At 34.5% G+C, this 19,522-nt stretch overlaps 1 protein-coding gene across 1 annotated transcript; it reads right to left on the bottom strand.

Annotated features, from left to right (window-relative positions):
* Positions 1-494: 494 nt before the first annotated feature.
* LOC121984193 (protein STICHEL-like) lies at positions 495-18,874 on the bottom strand. Its single transcript, XM_042537015.1, has 8 exons — positions 18,570-18,874; positions 15,494-17,519; positions 14,627-14,846; positions 6,501-6,735; positions 6,203-6,393; positions 1,197-1,887; positions 877-946; positions 495-785 (listed from the first exon to the last, which is right to left on the bottom strand). Exons 2-8 carry the CDS (start codon positions 17,429-17,431, stop codon positions 684-686), a joined length of 3,447 nt encoding a protein of 1,148 aa, XP_042392949.1. The 5' UTR covers positions 17,432-17,519; positions 18,570-18,874; the 3' UTR covers positions 495-683.
* Positions 18,875-19,522: the final 648 nt, after the last annotated feature.

Genomic DNA, 19,522 nt, shown 5'->3' with positions numbered 1-19,522 from the left:
GAGTTATGTCTTTGCCATTTAGTATCCTCTAGAAGATCTTGTGGAAAAAAAACGAAAGCAAACAGAGAAGATCTTCTAAGGAGCTTAGGGAATGACGATGCTGTTAAACTTCTTATTAATAGAGAACAAGAAACTAGATTAAAATGATTACCTAAACCCTTAGGGACTAACCCTATATATTGTGGATATCTATTATCAACTCATAGATGATAATAGATGTGAGACTATATGTTCTACACATATAAAGTTTACATTCAACAACCGAAACTCAAACAATCTAAGTTAAATCACATTAATGAATTCAGTTGTACTCATATACACAACTTACAATTAAATCCACTAAAATTAGAGATAATAACCAACAACTTGAATTCATCTAATACTACAAAATAAACACATGTGTTATTAAATCAAACTTAAATCATTCAAAAATGTGTGTGTATATATATATATATATATATACTCATTTAAAGTGTTTTAAATCATATAGCAATTATATCAAAACTACTCCATGAATCTAAATTGGTTTAAAATTAGAAATTAATTTTGAAATAATACAGTTTGTGCACAAGCTTGAGTTTGTTTGGAACTTGCTATTCATTAAACTAGTTCGAACTTAAGATTTTGAGTATTAATTCACTCAAGAATAAGAAACACATCCAGGATTTGTTTTAATGATCTTATTAGGCAGTTTTGTTTTGTATCAAATTCAGCTCCCCGCACTGTCCAAACAATGAAAGGCAACCATTGATCTTTTTCGATTTATCTGGAACTCCTTGTTTTACCTGTGACAAACAAGGAGTTGGCCAAGCTCGGTGTTTGATTACTTTGACAATGAAGTATGAAATATTTGCAGCTAAAAATTCTAACTTGTACCTTTTTGCTGTTGTTTTTTCTTGTTTTCCAACATAGGAATCCATTGCATCCAGGTCCTGATTTGTAATCCCTGCAATATAATCATGTAGTTTTTAGAACCCCAATTCAGGGGACAATGAAGCATTATGAACTACAGAGAATTTTGAAATCTAGAGATACAGTTGATGAGGAGTGCAGTATTAACTTGAGTTTCACTGTGTTGGATTGAATTGTCATATTCAAGGTATTCGAACTATCTTTTGAAAGTTAGGAACAACTGATAAGTAAATATTGATAAGATTACAACAAATAACTTGATTTAACATAATAGATTAACTTACTGGTTCCCTTGGTGCAACAGGCTTGGAGAAAAGGGATACTGATTGGCACCCTTTGTTTGTTCATTGTGGCAGTCCTCAGTTTCACATATTTTCAAAGCCTGGATTTCATGATCTAGTTCATCAATCCTATTTTTTGACGTGGCTTCAAGTGCGATAAGCGTCTGGATATCATTCTGATAAGTGACACTATTTTGCGGCGGCCAAACTTGGTTATTCTCTGGTTTCAATTGATTTATATATTTAGGAGTGTACTTTTCTGCAGCTTGAAGCCAGGCACTTTCTAATCTTTGCTCATCCATGATTGCTTTCTGAGATCTTTGTGTCGATCTATATTTTCCTTCAGTTGGAACTAGGAAGCCCTCTGTGGTCTCCAGTTTTTCTGCTGCTTGCTGCATTACATCTGAGTGATTCATAGTATTTGCTGACAAGTAAGATGTTCCTATGAGCCTACCTTTATTGGAAGGACCCCTTAAAGTACCTAATTCTACCTTATTGCTGCAAGCCTTTTGTGTTGAATTGCCTGTGGGAGATTCTGAAAAAGCATCGATAACATTTTTTGGTAGAAGACCCATCCTGACTTTGACATTTTCAGCCAAGACTATCTCGAATGAGTTTGTGATACTGCTTAAAAATCTCTCTGCTCTGGTCTTTATCTTATCATTCTCAAACAATATGAGGACAACCAAGGTTCCTGAAGAAGCATCAAAGTTAGAACACAAAAAAAAAAACCAATTTCAATTAGGAACAATCAACTATTTATCTATCACAAAGCAGATAGCTCTTTGAACCTGATAAAGAAAGACGATAATGAATGCATCATTATAAAAAGGCATATTATTCTTGTCATTTGCACTAAATTGATTTGAATAAAATCCCTAGAAGAATAACAAAGGGAATGCAAACCGGCAAATCCACCTAAACATCACATCTAAGTCTTGTTTGTCCCACATAATTGAGATCCTCTGCACGAGTTTTATCTCTCCATTGAAGTCTATACAAAAGTTATATGGATAATAATGGTCAAATTAATTAAATAATTTTTATTTTATTAATTTTAGGTAAAAAATCTAAAATTACATCAATTACATGAAAATGAAATAGCAAATTCAAAGAGGTTCAAACAAATGGATATTAGCCACAAATATGCAATAAAACTATTATGTGTTGGACCCCGTGTTTGATTTGATGTGATCAACCAAGTTAGGTTAGGTCTTGTTTGGTTTTGATCCCTGTGTCTAAGTGTGCAGGAGTTTAGGAGCACAGGAAGTCGAGCGGAAGACGCAGCTGGCGAGAAGGACGGCACGGGAAGGGAGTCGACGGGCTCGGTGCGTCTGAGGGACGAAAGAGTTGCGAAAGAGTACACCGGTAGACGAGAAGAACGTACGCGACGTTCGAGGGACGAGAAGCCGAAGCAAAAGCCTGCTCGAGGAGAAGGCCGGAAATTGGGTTCGGGTGAGCCCTATTTCGATTAGCCGCAATCTCCCAAGTGAACGGAGCAGTGGAAGATCCAAAGGAAAGTTGTAGTTATTTATACGCTGCAGCATTGAGGGTGCCCTCCACATTGAGGGCGCCCTCCATAGCGTTGAGGGCGCCCTCAAACTAGTCAAAGTGACTGTTTCGCATTTGGATAAAACTTTATACAAATGCCACGCTAGAGGCGCCCTCCATGCTTATGGGAGGCGCCCTCAAGCCAAAGATAGAGTTTCCAAGCCCTATAAAAAGGGCCCTAGAGCTAGGGAATTAATAATCAACTCTTGTACTAACTTCCTAGCAACTACTTAAGCTTTTATTGTGTAAAAGGTTTCTCCGCCTTCAGAGAAGGAGATTCTGACTGAGCTTTTCAACCACCTTGGATTAACAACAACCTAGGTTGTAACCAAGTCAATCCCTGAGTCTCTTCTTTAATTCTGTTCTTTTATTTTTATTTATTAGTGTTGCACCTTAAGAGTTGAAAGAACGAGGAGAGTATTTTTTTTTTGTTTTAGGCAATTCACCCCTCCTCTCTTGTCGACCCGCTACACCAACATTATGGACTTCTATGTACATTATTTGTCCATACAACCTATTATAACGTTCAAAATGTAAAGATATCATAACAAACATAAATCTAGATAGTGAGTATTACCTAGTGATAACAAGCAAGAAACTCTAACTTCTACATGACATTAGAGCTATGAGACTAGGATACCATCTAACTCACAATTCTTACATTGCTTGCTTTCCAATATGTTGTTGGCGCTCGCATGAGCTACTCCTTACAGGATTCCTGAGAACGACTATCAAGAGCATCGCCACAGTCTGTGGAGACATTATGAGCCTCAACCCATGTGGATCCCTCCTTTGTGTGAGATCCTACTACACACAAGGGTGCATGAGCATCCTGCTCGAAATTCTTACTACACTGAAGTTTATCCTGTGTTGTGATCCCTGCACACAAGTCCTTTATGTGCCGCAACATTATCACACCTCTCATGTGAACACATGGTAGTGTCAGTTATATAATTTCGAGAAACATCCTCATTGGCCATCACTACCTGTGTACAGCATACCAACATCAACAAATTCCCTGTTTCCAGACTTGAAGCATAAGTCCTCTTGATTTACAGTGACAACTCAAATTTGGTGAATCCTTAGACTTGAAGCATTCGAGAAGATGCACCTTCAATTCAAAAGCTCAAATTCTTCGATTATCACCTCAATGCCTTGCACTACTTCATTAATATTTGGAACAAACCCTAACAAGACCATCAAGGCTTACTCATTTGGGCTTTACAAGAAAAATAAAGAAACAAAATGTAGTGTCAGTGGGGATCATGTCAGCAGCTTTTACTTACCATAAATAAGACAAAGTAAAATAATCGCTTTAGAAAAAAAAATACATCAATATTAAACAAAAGTAATAACATGACATTAAAGTAGATCAGAAAACTTACTAGCTCGGTAATTGTTATATTGTAAAGAATTCAGAATTTGATGCATCATGCACTTATTATCTGTGGGGAAATCATTTTTCCTTGGTAGTCAGTGTTAATCATGATATTTTAATATTTGACAGCACATTTAAGCTAGAAGACCAAATGTTGTATCAATTTATTCCTAGAATTTCAGTGTTTCTCTTATCTATCATCAACTCCATAGGATTCTTGAAAAAGCTTCAGTGATAGAAAGAATGGAACAAGTCTGGAGTCATGTGAAACTTCAATCTTGAAGAAAGATGTCAAGCTTGGAGAAGAATCCTTGAGTTGATCAATGTTTAACTTAGGTCAACCTAAGCAACCTAAGATATTTATTGGTTGATCAAGATTTGAACATTCATGTTCAATGGTTAGAATTCCTTGAGTTGAGTCGACCTAGACAATCTAAAAATGAACACTGAGGCATACCTTAAAGTTGTTTTTGGTGGTTTTTTGTCATCAAAGGTCACATAAAAATGCTCTCAATTCTCCTTCATTACACTATAGCGCCAAAGACTCACAGGATTTGAAAAGTTGAATCCAAGATTTTTTCCTTACTACAAAAGGTCTCTTAATGTGATCCAAGTTCACGGTTCGAATCGCAGAAATAGTCTTTTGCAAAATGCAAGGTAAAACTGCGTACAATAGACCCAATGTAGTCCAATTCTCCCTCGGGATCCCACATTGGTGGGAGCTTTGTGCATCGAGCTGCATTTTTTTTTTTTACAAAAGGTCGCCCAAGTAATATCTCTTCTCTTCAGGGTTAGATGTTATGTAGAGGGTGAGTTAGAAACTTAGAATGTTTTTATTTCTTGTATTTATTGTATATCTTTGGGAGATAAACGATTTTAGCATTTTGTATCATTTGCTAGAAGATATCTAACAACAACAAGGATTTGACCAGATAGATCTAGGAGGTATCTAGGATCAAGGGTGAAGATAAGCCTAGGAGGTGCTTATGGTCAATAGAGGTAGTGGATTAGTGTTTGGATTGTTACAAAGAGAATTATAGTGACATTTTTTTAAATTCATAGAGGCTTGCTCTATTATCTCATTTAAGAGAGTGAATTAGTTGATAATTGTTTGGAGGTGTCACATCAGATGGATATACTTGAGGAAAGGGTTTCCAAAAACACATTAAATCTCTTTTGTTTGTGTTTCTTACTCTTGTTTACTTGCTTCCATTTTCACACTTTTGATAAATTATCATGATTTGTACAAGTTTTGCATTTGCAAGAATGTAGGTCAGTTCCCTCTAGCAGACCCCCTCTAGCATGTTGTCATTTTGATCCTCTATATTATCTAATACAAGCACAAGCTAACAATACTAACCATCGTGAGACCTATTTGACATATATATCATACATTATTAGAACATTAACACAAAGTCTCAAGATTGCTGAATATAATAATATAGTGCAATATGGAAATTCTTGCAACACAATGAGAAAGTGTACAAGAAAATGACCTAGACGAATTCCTTAATTTTTGTTATGCATGATCTGATTTGACCTCACCTCACCTCGCCATTATGACACTGGAGTTTGGCTTACCTCTCGGAGGGCTCCCTCAGGTTTTGACATTGGTATTTTCCCTGGCCTATCCTTGCCCTACTCTTCGTCTCATACGCTGTTAATTACCTTCAAATTTTAAACTTCACCATAGTGAATTTTTTATTTAGCAGAGTAGGAAAGGGTAGTTCCAAAAACACATTGAATCACTTGTGTTTGTGTTTCTGACTAGTGTTTACTTGCTTCCATTTTCACACTTTTGATAGATTATAATACTTTGCATTTCAATACTTTATATTATCTAATACTAGCACATATAACAGTTCTAACCATAGGTAACACCGTAACACGTTAGCCAATCTCATACATTATTAGAACATTAACACCAAATCTCAAGATTGCTAAATGCCATGTCACAGTGCAAAATGGGAATGCCTGCAACACAATGATCATTAGAAAGTGTATAAGAAAATGAACAAGATGACTTTGTCCGATCTGCTAACTTATTTTCTGATCAGTGACATTTGTCAAAATGACATACCTTCATTTTCAGTAATTGATACTAGCCTTCCATGGTTATGTAGCAATTGTCTCAATGTCCTAGAATGACAATGATCAATACATCTCCTCCATACCAGGCCTAGCTCATCTTGGGTTGCACATGTGTACACCTTCGCAATTGTTGGGCTATTTGCTTGAATGTTATCAATTAAGGAATTATCAATGGATCTCCTGTTCCAAGATAAGGAAACTATATTTCATTCTCATTCTATATTTATAGAGCTTGCAGAATCTAATAAAAAAGTAAATTGATTCCATCATGATGAATAGAACAAGACCTGTCCTTGCAGAATCTGGAGTTATAGACAGTGCCAGACACCATGCCATCAGAACATCTTGTACTTTGTTTGCTGTTGTTGCACGATTGAGTGTTTTCTAAATACTGACTGGCTCCAAGCTGAAGCAGAGCTGCTGTGAACCAAGTTGAACGCTCACAAGAATGCCGTAGTTGCCTTTCAGCATCTGAAAGAATTTTCAAAGCCTGTTTTAATCTGTCTAACTCAGCTTCGGTCACTGCAGATTTGAAGGTTAAGTAATAAAAATCAAATCTCAATGCCATAAATTCCATGTAAATATGAAAAATATAGAAATAAAGAAACATTGATGACAAAAATTATTGCACATGAATGTGTTGGGGTGGGGCTTATCCTCCCCTTTTCCAGTTGTCCTCAAAATTTAAGAATTTTGGCACAAATTATCATCTACTTGATTCAGGAATGCAGTTTATTCTCCTATACGATTTCTTTGACATAAAGAAACAAAATAGATTATAAAACAGAAATAAAACTTTCTTGGGTGGAAAAGAAAACACAATTTGCACAATCACAATAACGACAAAAGATAAAACCAATTGACGCTGCCATTAGGAACAGTCCTTCCTTGAAAATCTGATAAATTGAACATTTTAAACGTGATGAGTTTCAAGGAAGAAAGCTAGCCAATTCTCAGTTTAATGAAATGTGTATAGACCAATTTCACTGCTGTGTGATCAAAACAAAACCATTGCTAGTGAACAACATATTTTCCAATTTGAACATCAAATTCTCTTGATTTTGAATTCTAGGTTATTATAGTTGTGTTGGTTATTATTTCAACAATTTTGCAGTATTTCATTTAATCAGTTTCATGACCTTCCCTAGAGTTCAGCCATTGAAGTTACTTAAGAAAATATGATTGCAAAATCTTAAAACTTAGACATTCGTGCCCAATTTTTCAAAACCCTAAGAGTAAATCAAATGAACCAAAATTCAGAAAATGATTGATCAAGATTATTTCAAAAGAAATTCAGAATTGAGCTAAAGTTTAGTAAATAGAACAAAAGAGGACAAATAATTGCAAAATGCAAAGAGAAAGACTAGTTTCAATTAGCTAACATTGAGAAATCAAATCATGGAATCAAGATTTTCTGTTCTATTTTCTTATGGGATAAGATCATTACTTGATGGATAAAACATAGAGGTAGAAGAAAATTTTGATCCACTGAATATCAGATTTAATTCAAAATTTTGGATTACTTTGATTTCAGATCAGTTCGCAGATCAAAAAGTATTATGTGTTTAGATCATGGGTTGGACATACATATCTATCTCAAAATACTGGTTAAGCCAACCCAACCCATGTTTAATCAAATATAAAATTATTCAATATTTAATAAAAACACATAATTAACCAATTTGCCATCCCTATCCCTAATTAACAGAGCTAATTTACACATAAAATTTGTATGTATCATGATCAAAGACTACCATTAAATATAAAATAAAAAATGCTACAGTTTTAGTATTGAAGATTATCACATTGTAAGAATATTGTTTTTTTTGGATTTATAATTATATTAGGTTAAGTAGGTCTTTTCATATCTCTAGTTAGGGATGGTTAACTTATAATATTAGAATTGCATTTTTGTTGCATTAAGCAAGTCTTTTGTATTGATAGCAACGATTGAAATGTCGTTCTATGCCGCCCGGCACAGACAGTTTTACTGGTTCGTCGGCAGGGATGCGTTGCCGGATGCTTCTGGTGACACCGCTGGACGCCTCCAGCGGCACAGTCAGAGGCGTCCACGGGGCATCAGAGACTCACGAGCGCCACAGGCTTCGCAGGCGGGCACGCGTCAAGGGGCATTTCTATGCAAAATTAATATTACAATTTAAATAAATCAAAATGATATTTGAATGTGACTTTCATAAATCCTAATTAAATTACTCCAATAAAATATAAAAAATCTATTTAATTTTTTTTTAAAATTAATATATTTTATTAAATAATATTCTGAAATTCTTTTAATGTTTTAAATTTTATTTAAAAATTATAAAAAATTTAAAGAAATTCTAAAAACATTTAAAGAAATTCTAAAAAAATTAAAAAATTGAAGAAAAAAATTAAAAAATATAAAAATTCTAATAAATAAAATTTATATTCTGATATTTTTAATTATTTTGTACTTTTTTACTATTTTAATGTTTAATTGATATTCTTATTTTTTTACTATTTTAAATATATATTATTTAAATTATTAAATAAATAGTTAATTTATATAATTCTTATATATAAAATAGTATTTTGTATTAATTTATATAATTATAATTATTTAATCCGAACATTGGAGAACTATAAAGATTACCTAAGTAAAATATTACAAGAACCAATACTTCTATACACCACTCCTTTTAGTATTAGTAAGGTAACATATTATGATGTACCATTTTTAATTCGAATTATTAATAGATCAGTTTTTTTAAAAAAAAATTATATTTAATTATTTTTTCTAACAATATTAAGTTGTTTAATAATGAAGAACTTATATAAAATAATATACAACTTATTTTTAAATTATACATAATAAATATATTTATCTAATAATTACTATATATAAATAAAAAAAATATCAAAACCTTATTGGCACGGCACGATACAATACCGAACCATATCGTTCCAGTTCAGAATCGAAACCTTGGCATGGGTCGAGATTTTAAACCTTGATTAACAGTAGTAATTGCTTTGATGGTGACCTAAAATCCCATAACTAACTTGACTCGACCCAACTCAAGTTGGATCTAATATACCACACTAGGTTTGGGAAAATTTTCAGGATATTTTTATTGATCTGAAACATTTGGGTCAGAACAAATTTCAGTTGAGAACCAACTTAATTTGTCTAAATCCACCCTTAATAAAAATTCAACTTTATTTCAAGATAAGTAAATAAACTTAGTGCGCACTGCCTGATTTAAAATTTTAATTATCAAATTGGCTTATGGTAGAGGATTACATAGAATAATCAAAATAGAACTTTCCACTATTGGATTGTGGACCATCAATTGCAGCAATTATGGCTGAGATTTCAAGATCTAATTTACCATAATTTGTGTATTAGCTGGATATATTCTTACCTAAAACAAATTAGCAATAATTACTATATATATTCTTACCTAAAGTAGATTAGCAGTAATTAGTATAATTACTGTAAATATTTTCTTATCTAAAATAGGTTGTACAACAATTCTTATTTAAAGGAAAGATCATCAAAGAAAATGGTATTCAGCCATTTCATGAAATCTTGTCATGGTATTAGAGCAAGATTCTGAAATTCATAACTGAATCTTCGAATCTTTGTCGGTTTCTTTTGCTTCTATTTTACAGAGTTTTCTGGTGTGCTTTCATTTTCTTGGGTTGATTAATTTCTGATCAACAACTTTGGCTTTGGGATTTCATTTTGTTTGGAAGAATGTATGTCGAGAATTTTCTTGGAAGAATGTCTACAGAGACTTTGGCTATCAAATTTAAATGAAAGAATTATGCAGCATGGGAATTTCAGTTCATAATGTTTCTAAAAGTGAAGGAGCTTTGGAATTACATTGACGGGTCTGCTCTTGCGCTTCTAAAGAAGGTATAGAACTTAGTCAATGGGAGGCAAAGGATGCTTGAAACATCTCTTAGGTTTTAGGTTCTATTGAATCTCATATGGTGAACAATTTATGTTCCTTTAGTACAACTAAGGAGATGTGGGATTATCTGCAACGCATATATCATCAAGATAACACTGCAAGACAATTTCAACTGAAACTTGAGATTGGTAACTTTAGTCAAGGTAATCTCCCTATTGAGCAATATTATTTTGGATTTATTAATCTATGTAGCGAATATTCTGGTCTTATCTATTCAAAGGTTCCTAAAGAGGCCTTAGCTAGCCTTCAAGCAATTCATGAAGATAGTAGACGCGATCAATTTTTGATGAAACTAAGGCCAGAATTTGAAGTTGCACGGGCTAGATTACTTAATAGAAATCCTATCTCTTCCTTGGATATATGTCTTGGAGAATTGTTGCGTGAAGAATAAAGAATGGCTACACAAACTGTTCTAGGTTTGTCCAAGGAGATATCTAAGGTTGTTAATGTTGCTTATGCTACTAAGGGAAGAACCGAGGAAAGGGGCAAATGCAGTGCTATAGTTGCAAAGAGTTTGGGCATATTGCCTGCAATTGTGGAAAGAAATTCTACAATTATTATAAACAGAATGGACACATTATCAAGCAATGTCCTACACGTCTACAAAATCAACGAGGCCAAGCTTTTCAGGCTGCTATCTTAGACCCTACCATTATCAGTTCTATAGCCCCAATTGCGCACAAATCAGCCTTTTGCTATTCCAGAAATGGTCCAACAGATGATCATTATAGCATTTCCTACTCTTGGACTTTATGGTCAAGGTAAGATTATTTCTTCTCCTTGGTTTGTTGATTATGGGGCATCAAATCATATGACGGGATCACCTACTGCATAATCTTCAGAAGTATACTCGTAAATAAAATATTCAAATTGCTAATGGTAGTAATCTTCCAATTACAGCCATTGGTGATATTGGACCTTCCTTTCATCATATATTTGTCTCTCCTAGATTGTCTACTAGTTTAATTTCTATTGGGCAGTTGGTAGATAATAACTGTGATGTAAATTTCTTTCATCGTGGTTGTCTCGTGCAGGATCAGAGGTCAGGGAAGGTGATCGCGTGGGGGCCTAAAGTGGGCAGATCATTTCTATTGCAATTTACTATTACTAGAACTTTGTCTTTGGCTACTATTATTATTGAAAATAAGGCTAACATTTGGCATAAACGATTAGGCCACCCAAATCATGTGATATTGTCTCATTTAATGAAACATGGTTTTCTTGGCAACAAAAATCAGGCTTCTTCTAATAGTTCATCTCTTGATTGCTATGTTTGTATACTAGGAAAAAGTAAAGTGTTACCTTTTCCTACCTATGGTATGCTAATACATGTTTTGAGATTATACATGATGTTTGGCGCATTACTCCTATCATTTCACATGCGTAGCAAGGTTCTAAAATTCGCTAGGCGCTAGTCGGGCACATGGATATATTTTTTGCGTACCAAAGCTAAAGTGTTAACTGTTTTCAAAATTTTTGTGACTTATATTGAGACTCAATTTTCCACATCCGTTAAGATTTTACGGTCTGATAATGGTGGTGAGTATATATCACATCATTTCCAAGCCTTCCTACAACAAAAAGGCATTATATCTCAACGATCATGCCCTTGTACCCCTCAACAGAATGGGGTGAATAAATGGAAAAACTATCACTTGCTGGATATGGTTCACACTTTACTCTTAGAGACATCAGTTCTGCCTAGATTTTAGGTGGAAGCTCTGTCAACTACAGTTTATCTGATTAATCAGCTACCTTCTCAACAATTGAATTTTGATTCTCCTTATTCCGTCTTTTTGGTATACAGCCTGATTATCATATGCTACACACTTTTGGATGTGTTTGCTTTGTTCACTTACCTTCACATGAACACCACAAGCTTATAGGTCAATCATAAAGGTGTGCATTTATGGGATATAGCACTACTCACAAAGGATTTCTATGTTATGATGCTACCACTAATCGACTGCGTGTTTCTAGAAATATGGTTTTCTTTGAACATGAATACTATTTTCGGCATCAAGATCTCCCTTCATATGGTGTTCTTCTTCCTAGCTTTGATAATATATCTCCATCCATTGAGCATTTTAAACTTGGTTTTGTCTATCAGCAACGACAACCCTCATCATCGTAAATCCTTCCTGACCCTGAACCAGTGCTCATTTCAGTGGCTCCTCGAAGATCTAATTGTATCAGTCGTCCTCTTGATAGGTATGGTTTTTCTTCTATTTTAGCTGATATTACAGTTCCTACCTCTTATTCTCATGCCACTAAACATGTATGTTGGGAGAAAGCTATGCAAAAGGAACTTCAAGCTCTTCAAGCAAATCATACTTGGGCTATTGTTCCTTGTCCCACTAGTTTAAACCCATTGATTGTAAATGGGTATATTCTATTAAGTTGAGATCTGATGGCTCACTTGATCACTATAAAGCAAGGTTGATGGCACTCGAAAATCGACAAGAGTATAGAGTTGATTATAAGGAGACATTTGCACCAATAGCAAAAATGACGACAATGCAACTTGTTCTAGCTATTGGTACTTCTAAGGGCTGGTCATTACAATAGATAGATGTTAAGAATGCCTTTTTACACAAGAATCTTAAGGAAGCAATCTATGTGACTCCATTACCAGGATTATTTTCTACACCCTCTTCTGATGTTTGTAAACTAAAAAAGTCACTCTATCTCTTAAAACAGGCTCCACGTGCTTGGTTTGATAAGTTTCAATCCACGCTTATTCACTTCTCTTTTGTCCAGAGTTAATATGATTCCTCATTGTTTCTTTGCAAGACTACTAAAGGAATTGTTTTGCTCCTAGTATATGTTAATGATATCATTATTACAAGGACCGACTCTGAATTAATTTCTCAGCTTCAACAACACCTTCAAAGCTCTTTTCATATGAAGGACCTGGGTCCTTTACGCTATTTTTTAGGCATTGAAGTGAACTCTACAGCGGCTGATATTTTATTAAATCAATATAAATGCATTCAGGAGATAATTACATTAGCTGGTCTTTAAGATGGTCGATCTATTGATACTCCCTTAGAAGTGAATGTTAAATATTATTGTGATGAGGGTGATTTTCTTCCTGATCCCTCCTTATATAGACATTTACTGAGGAGCTTGAATTATCTAACTATTACTCGGCCTGACATTCCTTTGGTTGTCCAACAAGTTAGCCAATTTATGCAGGCCCCTCGACACCTTCACTTAGTTGTTGTTCGTCGCATTGTTCACTATTTGCAAGGCACTTCTACTAGAGGTCTTTTCTTTTCTATGGATTCTCCTATTCACTTGGTTGCATATAGTGATGTTGACTGGGCTAGTTGTTTTGATACTCGATATTCCATTACTGGCTGGTGCATGTTCACTGGCAACTCGCTTGTCTCTTGGAAAAGCAAGAAGCAAGATCGGGTGTCGAAATCATCCACCAAGTCTGAATATCGTGCTATGTCCTCTGCATGTTCTGAGATTGTTTGGCTTCGAGGACGATTGGGTGAGCTTGGGTTTCCTCAAATGGAACATACTCTGCTTCATGCGGATAATACTAGTGCTATCCAAATTACAGCTAACCCAATGTTTCACGAGCACATAGAAGTGGATTGTCACTCTATTCGTGAAGCATATGATGCCCATGCTATTTCTCTACCACATATCACCACTGTTCAATAGACTGTTGATGTATTTACTAAGGCTCTCTCACGACAACGACATCATTTTCTAGTCACCAAATTGATGTTTTCTGATCACCCAGCATCAATTTGAGGAGGCATATCAATAGCAGAGATTGTGAGTCATCAATTGCTAAAATTATGGCTGAGATTTCAAGATCTAATTTATCATAATTTGTGTATTAGGTGTATATATTCTTGCCTAAAACAGATTAGCAATAATTACGGTATATATTCTTAAGTAAAGTAGATTAGCAATAATTAGTGTAATTGTTGTAAATATTTTCTTGTCTAAAATAGGTTGTACAACAATTCTTATTTAAAGGAAAGATTATCAAAGAAAATGGCATTCATCCATTTCATCAAATCTTATCGGGATTCACAATCAAATATTGGAAGAATAATATATTTACCTTTTACATGCCTGTTACATTAGTAGTTGGAGATCTTTTCTCCTTAATTTATACATGTTTCTGTTACTTCTAGCACGCATTCTGATGCAATTTAAAATTCAGGATAAGATTTTTAGATTTAAGTTTTTACAAGTTTGTTTAGTTTGTTTCATTTTGTAAAAGGTGATATCCCCTCTCTCTTATATAAAGGATTTTCAATTTTAATAAACTTTTCCTTTTTGTGAGATTTCTCTCTGTGACATTGGTTCTCTATGTGAGATATTTATCCCCATGCAGCGTCAATTTCGATACCAAGAGTTCATTGTAACTATTATAAGAAAATAATCAGCTTGAGCTTGATACTATCAAAATGAATTGATTTACTCACAACTGCGCTTCCCAAGAGCTGTATCATGAATTTGCAAGCTGGTTAACTCATAAGTACCAGCAATGATGTCCACTATAAGACCAGCTAATTGGGACATCAAAGCAATTGGATCGACACCAGAGTCCAACAACTCTCTCGATCTTTTAACAGTTTCAGCATTGTCTGATGACATAGCTATCTCCAGGAGATCGAGTAATTTATCATCAGAAACAACTCCAACCTGCAAGTTTTCAAATAAGAAAGAGTTAGAAGGTAAAAGGAACATACTCTTTGTACAGGTTAATCCTGCTTGATCTAATACTAATGTCAAGCACAAAGGCAACTGAGTTTGTAAGAAATATGGATAAAGGAGTTAAGAAAGGACCTAGAGAAAATTCTATTAAAATAATACACTGATTAAATTATACATTCATCTCATTTCCTTTAATTTTCGCATAAATGTAACAAAACTAGAGAGTTTCACATGCTTAGCGCTCTGTTTGAGATTTGTGTTGCATGCCTAATAGTTTCCCTCGAATATTTTTGCCAAAGGAAATCAGCTAAGGAAAAAAAATAACATGTTGTCATAGAATACAAGGTAGAAATTCTGACAATAATGTAGAATCTAGAGAACTGAACAACTAAACTCATCATCCAAACTCATGAGCCATAAACTTCATAGGAAGGAACAAAATAATCATGCTGAATTTAGATCAGTGAAAAGTTAATTAATAAATTGTCACTCATCGCCAGGTTCTGTTTGAAGATATCTATATTGTGCCAAGTGCCAAAGAGCAAGGAAAATTTTCTACTGTCAAAATAAGTACAAGATATGATCACTTTGTTTATGGAGATTGCAGAATAAAGATAAGCTAAAAACAAACTTACAAGATCATTTACAAGTGTAGTTGTTATTCTTTTTCCTAGTAAGCTCAGTTGCTCCAGCATTGATTCTGCATCTCTTGGTGAACCATTTGAATTTAAAGCAATTAAATCTATAGCATCTGAATCAACATCAAGGTGCTCTTGTTCAGAGATGCTTCTCAATCTTCTGATTATGTCAACCTCTTTGGCTTTTGAAAAATTGTACTTTTGACATCTGGATATAGCAGAGTGAGGCAAATTAGCTGGGTCACTTGTGATAAATATGAAGACTACACGAGGTATTGGTTCATCAAGATACTTCATAAACAAAGACCAAATCTTTTGAGAAATGATGTGGCAATCATCAATAATGAAGACCTTATATCGAGAAGTTGGCATAGATAATGTGAGATTTTTCAAAGAATGTCTAAGTTTATCTAGGCCCTTCTTACTTGTCGCATTCACTTCAACCATAGTTGTTCTGTTTCTGCTGGAAAAGGCAATGCACTCCCAACATAACCAACATGGTTTCTTTTCTTCATTAGACAAACAATTCAAAGCTGCTGTAAATACTCTTGCGACTGAAGTTTTTCCTGTTCCACGAGGACCCTGAAATAGATAGGCAGGAGCTATTCTTCTCCCCCTTAAAATGGCATTGCTAAGCGACTGAATGACAATGTTTTGGCCTATAATTTCATCAAAGGATCTTGGCTCGTACTTATGACTTAAGCTTCTCTTCTCTTCAATCAGCAAGTCAGGTTCTGCAAGTCGGGTGACTCTGGTCAGTTCTGGCATATCTTGGCTTTTACAGGTAGACCATCGCCTTCCATCTAATCGGCTTACAGCCTCTAAATCAAGCTCCCCAATGTTAGTTGACAACTTATCACTAGATGTATCTAAGGAGGAACTACCACCATCACAGCTATTATTTAATAAAGGTAAACCTTGAGAACATTTTGATGTAGGCTTTGGCTTTCTATAACTGGAGGATCTCTTATTATACAATGAATGGCTTCTATATAGAATGCTACTGCCTTTTCTTTTTAAAGTGTCTGACAGTGAAGGAGAATTAAGGCTTCCAGTTCCTCTGTATTTAGTTCTTTTTGACCAGTAGCAACTCATGCCACACCCTTGACCATTAGGCAAATCTGGATGATCCAGTTCATCCCCATCAAAAGAAGCAACTGTGCCTTCACAAGGATCAGCCATGCTAGAATTTTGAGCACCAAATTTGTAGTAAGAGTTGGTTGACGCTGGAGTACATGATGAAGATCCTTGCCTTTGCATCATTCTAAAGATTTTGGAGGAACAAGACACAGTACCATAACCAGAATCACTGAATAATGGCGAAGCAGAGTGAGATGGGCAATCACTCCTTTGGGATAGCTCATGGTTCAATTGTAAATCTTTGGACTTGTAGTTGTCAGTATCATCAGATTTCTCACCTGAGTTCCCTGTATCTAGTAAAGTTGAGATTGCTGCATGATTAACCCTGCCTTTTTTTGCTTTGGAACTTCTTGAGGTTATATCAATTCTACTATTTAGAGTTTCTGAATCTGTGCCTGGGAGTTTATATATGCTTGCAGGAACTTCAGGATATGAATCACCAAAAGAATCCAAAAGATGATGATTACTTAAGTTGTCTTCTGAAGATTCCATAACTGATAGTTGATTTTCTTCAACTTTTACTCCACCACCAATGCATTTACTAGACGGATGCTTCCAATTATAAAGATATACCTTGTTACTCTTTTCTTCAAAACCTTTACTGTTTTTTCTATTTATACCACTTACTATTTGAATTCTAGAGTTTAAATTGGAAGTAGCAATATATGATCTAGAGCTAACAGGAGACTTCCAAGAAGAACATGTTTCAGGGTCACGTAAGAACCGAGCCCTTTGCAGGGCAGTAAGCTCCTTCTTCAAATGAAGTTCACTTGGACCAACACAAGTTTCCGCCATTCGTGCACCAAAATTACTTAACTAAGCAAGAGCAACTCATAAGCCCAGTCAAAGATGAATTCAGCTCAAAGCATATATCAGCACTTACCTACAAAAAAATGACTAATAATCTTGAAAATAAAATTAATTGCAAGGATACTTTACTGATGTTAAAAACAAATTTCCCCATCATGTAATCAGCTAAAGCTTTTGTAGAGCAAATGGAAATCATATACAATCAATCAAAAATGGTACATTAAAATTGAGATAGATATTGACTATAGTTAGATGAACCATAGGTTAGGATAGTCATCAGATCCATGACATTCAGCAACACAAATTGCCTTACCAACTCTCAATTCAGAACTGATCAACTTAATGCAAGGCAATCCCAAAACAAAGATCATTAACATTATAGAAGGCAAAAACCAATTATATCCATGAGAATTGCATTAAATTGTTCTTGAATTGAAGTGGAGCATATTCCATCCCAAATAACTAGTTAATTTTAGAAAGCAGGCGTCCTCTTATCATAGAGACTTAATGGAACCGCATACTTGTCTACATGGGACTAATGTACGCAGAATATCTTCATAGTTTCAACAATTCTCATTTGCAAAGTATTTCAGAACTTTTTAATGAACTTCTAGAGGCCTATGGCTGTTACGACCAGAATGAAGATAAATTATTTTGGAATCAGATGTTAGCCCTAGTCATTTTCTGAGCATAAAAAAAAAGATAAAATAAATAAATAAATATGTTCTTATTAATTTTATAGGTCAAATAAGATGTACATGCACCAGTTCTTAAACGCAACTGAAAACTATGACCATACAGAAAAACAAAGTCAAGATATGTAAGCCAGTACAGAACAAGTCAAATCAATAGTTACAGATGAAAACGACTGCAGAAATAATTTTCCAAAAATTCAGCATATAATTTCAACTAGAAACTAATACAAATCCCTCCCTAAACACCAACGATAAAGATTTCTTAATTCTACACCAAAAGGAAACAAAGAAAAAAAAAAGTGGTTTTGAACTAGTGAATGGTCGAATCGTGGAAAATAGAGTCAAATAATTTTGCACTGTGCTGTTTCACAGAACAAATCTGCAACGACTTCACGAAGAGTTCCAGAAGAGTTTACAAGTAAAGATACCTCCGACACTCAAATCAACGGAACAATAGATCGGAAGGTAGGGGATCTCAGCAATGTGGAGGAGAGTCAGAAAGAATCGAAGTATCCTTCTTCTAATGAAGCCGATTCCAAATTTGCCACGCCATTTGCTCTATTCTTTTAGGGTTTTTGAGCTCAAGGCAACCCGGAATTATAAAGGATTTCCCCCTCCGACCTACCGAGACTCCAAGATTTGGCGATCATGCTGCCATTTCCATTCGCCATGTGATGTGTTGGCCGAAGTCGTCTCACTCTATCTGACTATCTCTCTCTCTTTCTCTCTCTCCTTTTCCTTTTATTTTTATCGCTTCTGTATTATTATTATTTAAACTTTCCTTTTTTTCTCCTTTTTTTTCAAAACTAAGCGCGCAAAACTACACCAATTTAGGCATTTTTCTTAAAAAGACAAATTATAAATTAGAATCCTCTTTCTTTCGTAAAACATTTCCAAATGCAGATGTTTCCTTGCAACATTTTTAGTTTTGCCCTGTAATTTCTCCATTTTGTTTCCAAACATTTCGCCAATCAGTTTTTTTTTTCTATTAAAAATTTGACAAAAATAGTGGTTTTCCAAACACGACGAATTTGGACCATACTTTACATTAATAATATTTAATTAAAATTATATTTCCAATATTCTTATTATAACTAGATAATTATTTAACTTTATTTCTATCCCTTTCCTTACTTTATATTTCATTTTAATTATTTTCCGTTGCCTTCAAATATGATTCTAAAACACCTATATAATTCCAAAAGTATAAAATAAAATATCGAAAAGGAAATAATTAGGAATCTATAACTTCTCCTCGGCTTTATCCGTCTTGTAAACTTGTGTTTCGGTAGTAGTAGCTCCCATAGTGTATCTGAGTTAGTACTCAGGTGACAAAATTACTTTGTTATTTTAGTAGTAAATTAAGTTGCATTAATATGTT

This window comes from Zingiber officinale, chromosome 5B, assembly GCF_018446385.1.
Source record: "Zingiber officinale cultivar Zhangliang chromosome 5B, Zo_v1.1, whole genome shotgun sequence".
In the NCBI taxonomy this organism is placed as follows: domain Eukaryota; kingdom Viridiplantae; phylum Streptophyta; class Magnoliopsida; order Zingiberales; family Zingiberaceae; genus Zingiber; species Zingiber officinale.
This window is presented reverse-complemented; position numbering and strand designations above follow the sequence as displayed.

What these genes read in the sequence shown, in the direction of transcription:
- LOC121984193 (XM_042537015.1), bottom strand. Translation starts at nt 17,431, where the DNA reads ATGGCGGAAACTTGTGTTGGTCCAAGTGAACTTCATTTGAAGAAGGAG. An exon ending in ATCAATTACTGAAAATGAAG is followed by an intron (nt 1,888 to 6,202) that starts GTATGTCATTTT and finishes ATGCTTCTTCAG; the next exon opens with GAACCTTGGTTGTCCTCATA. An exon ending in CTGTTGCACCAAGGGAACCA is followed by an intron (nt 947 to 1,196) that starts GTAAGTTAATCT and finishes ATTATATTGCAG; the next exon opens with GGATTACAAATCAGGACCTG.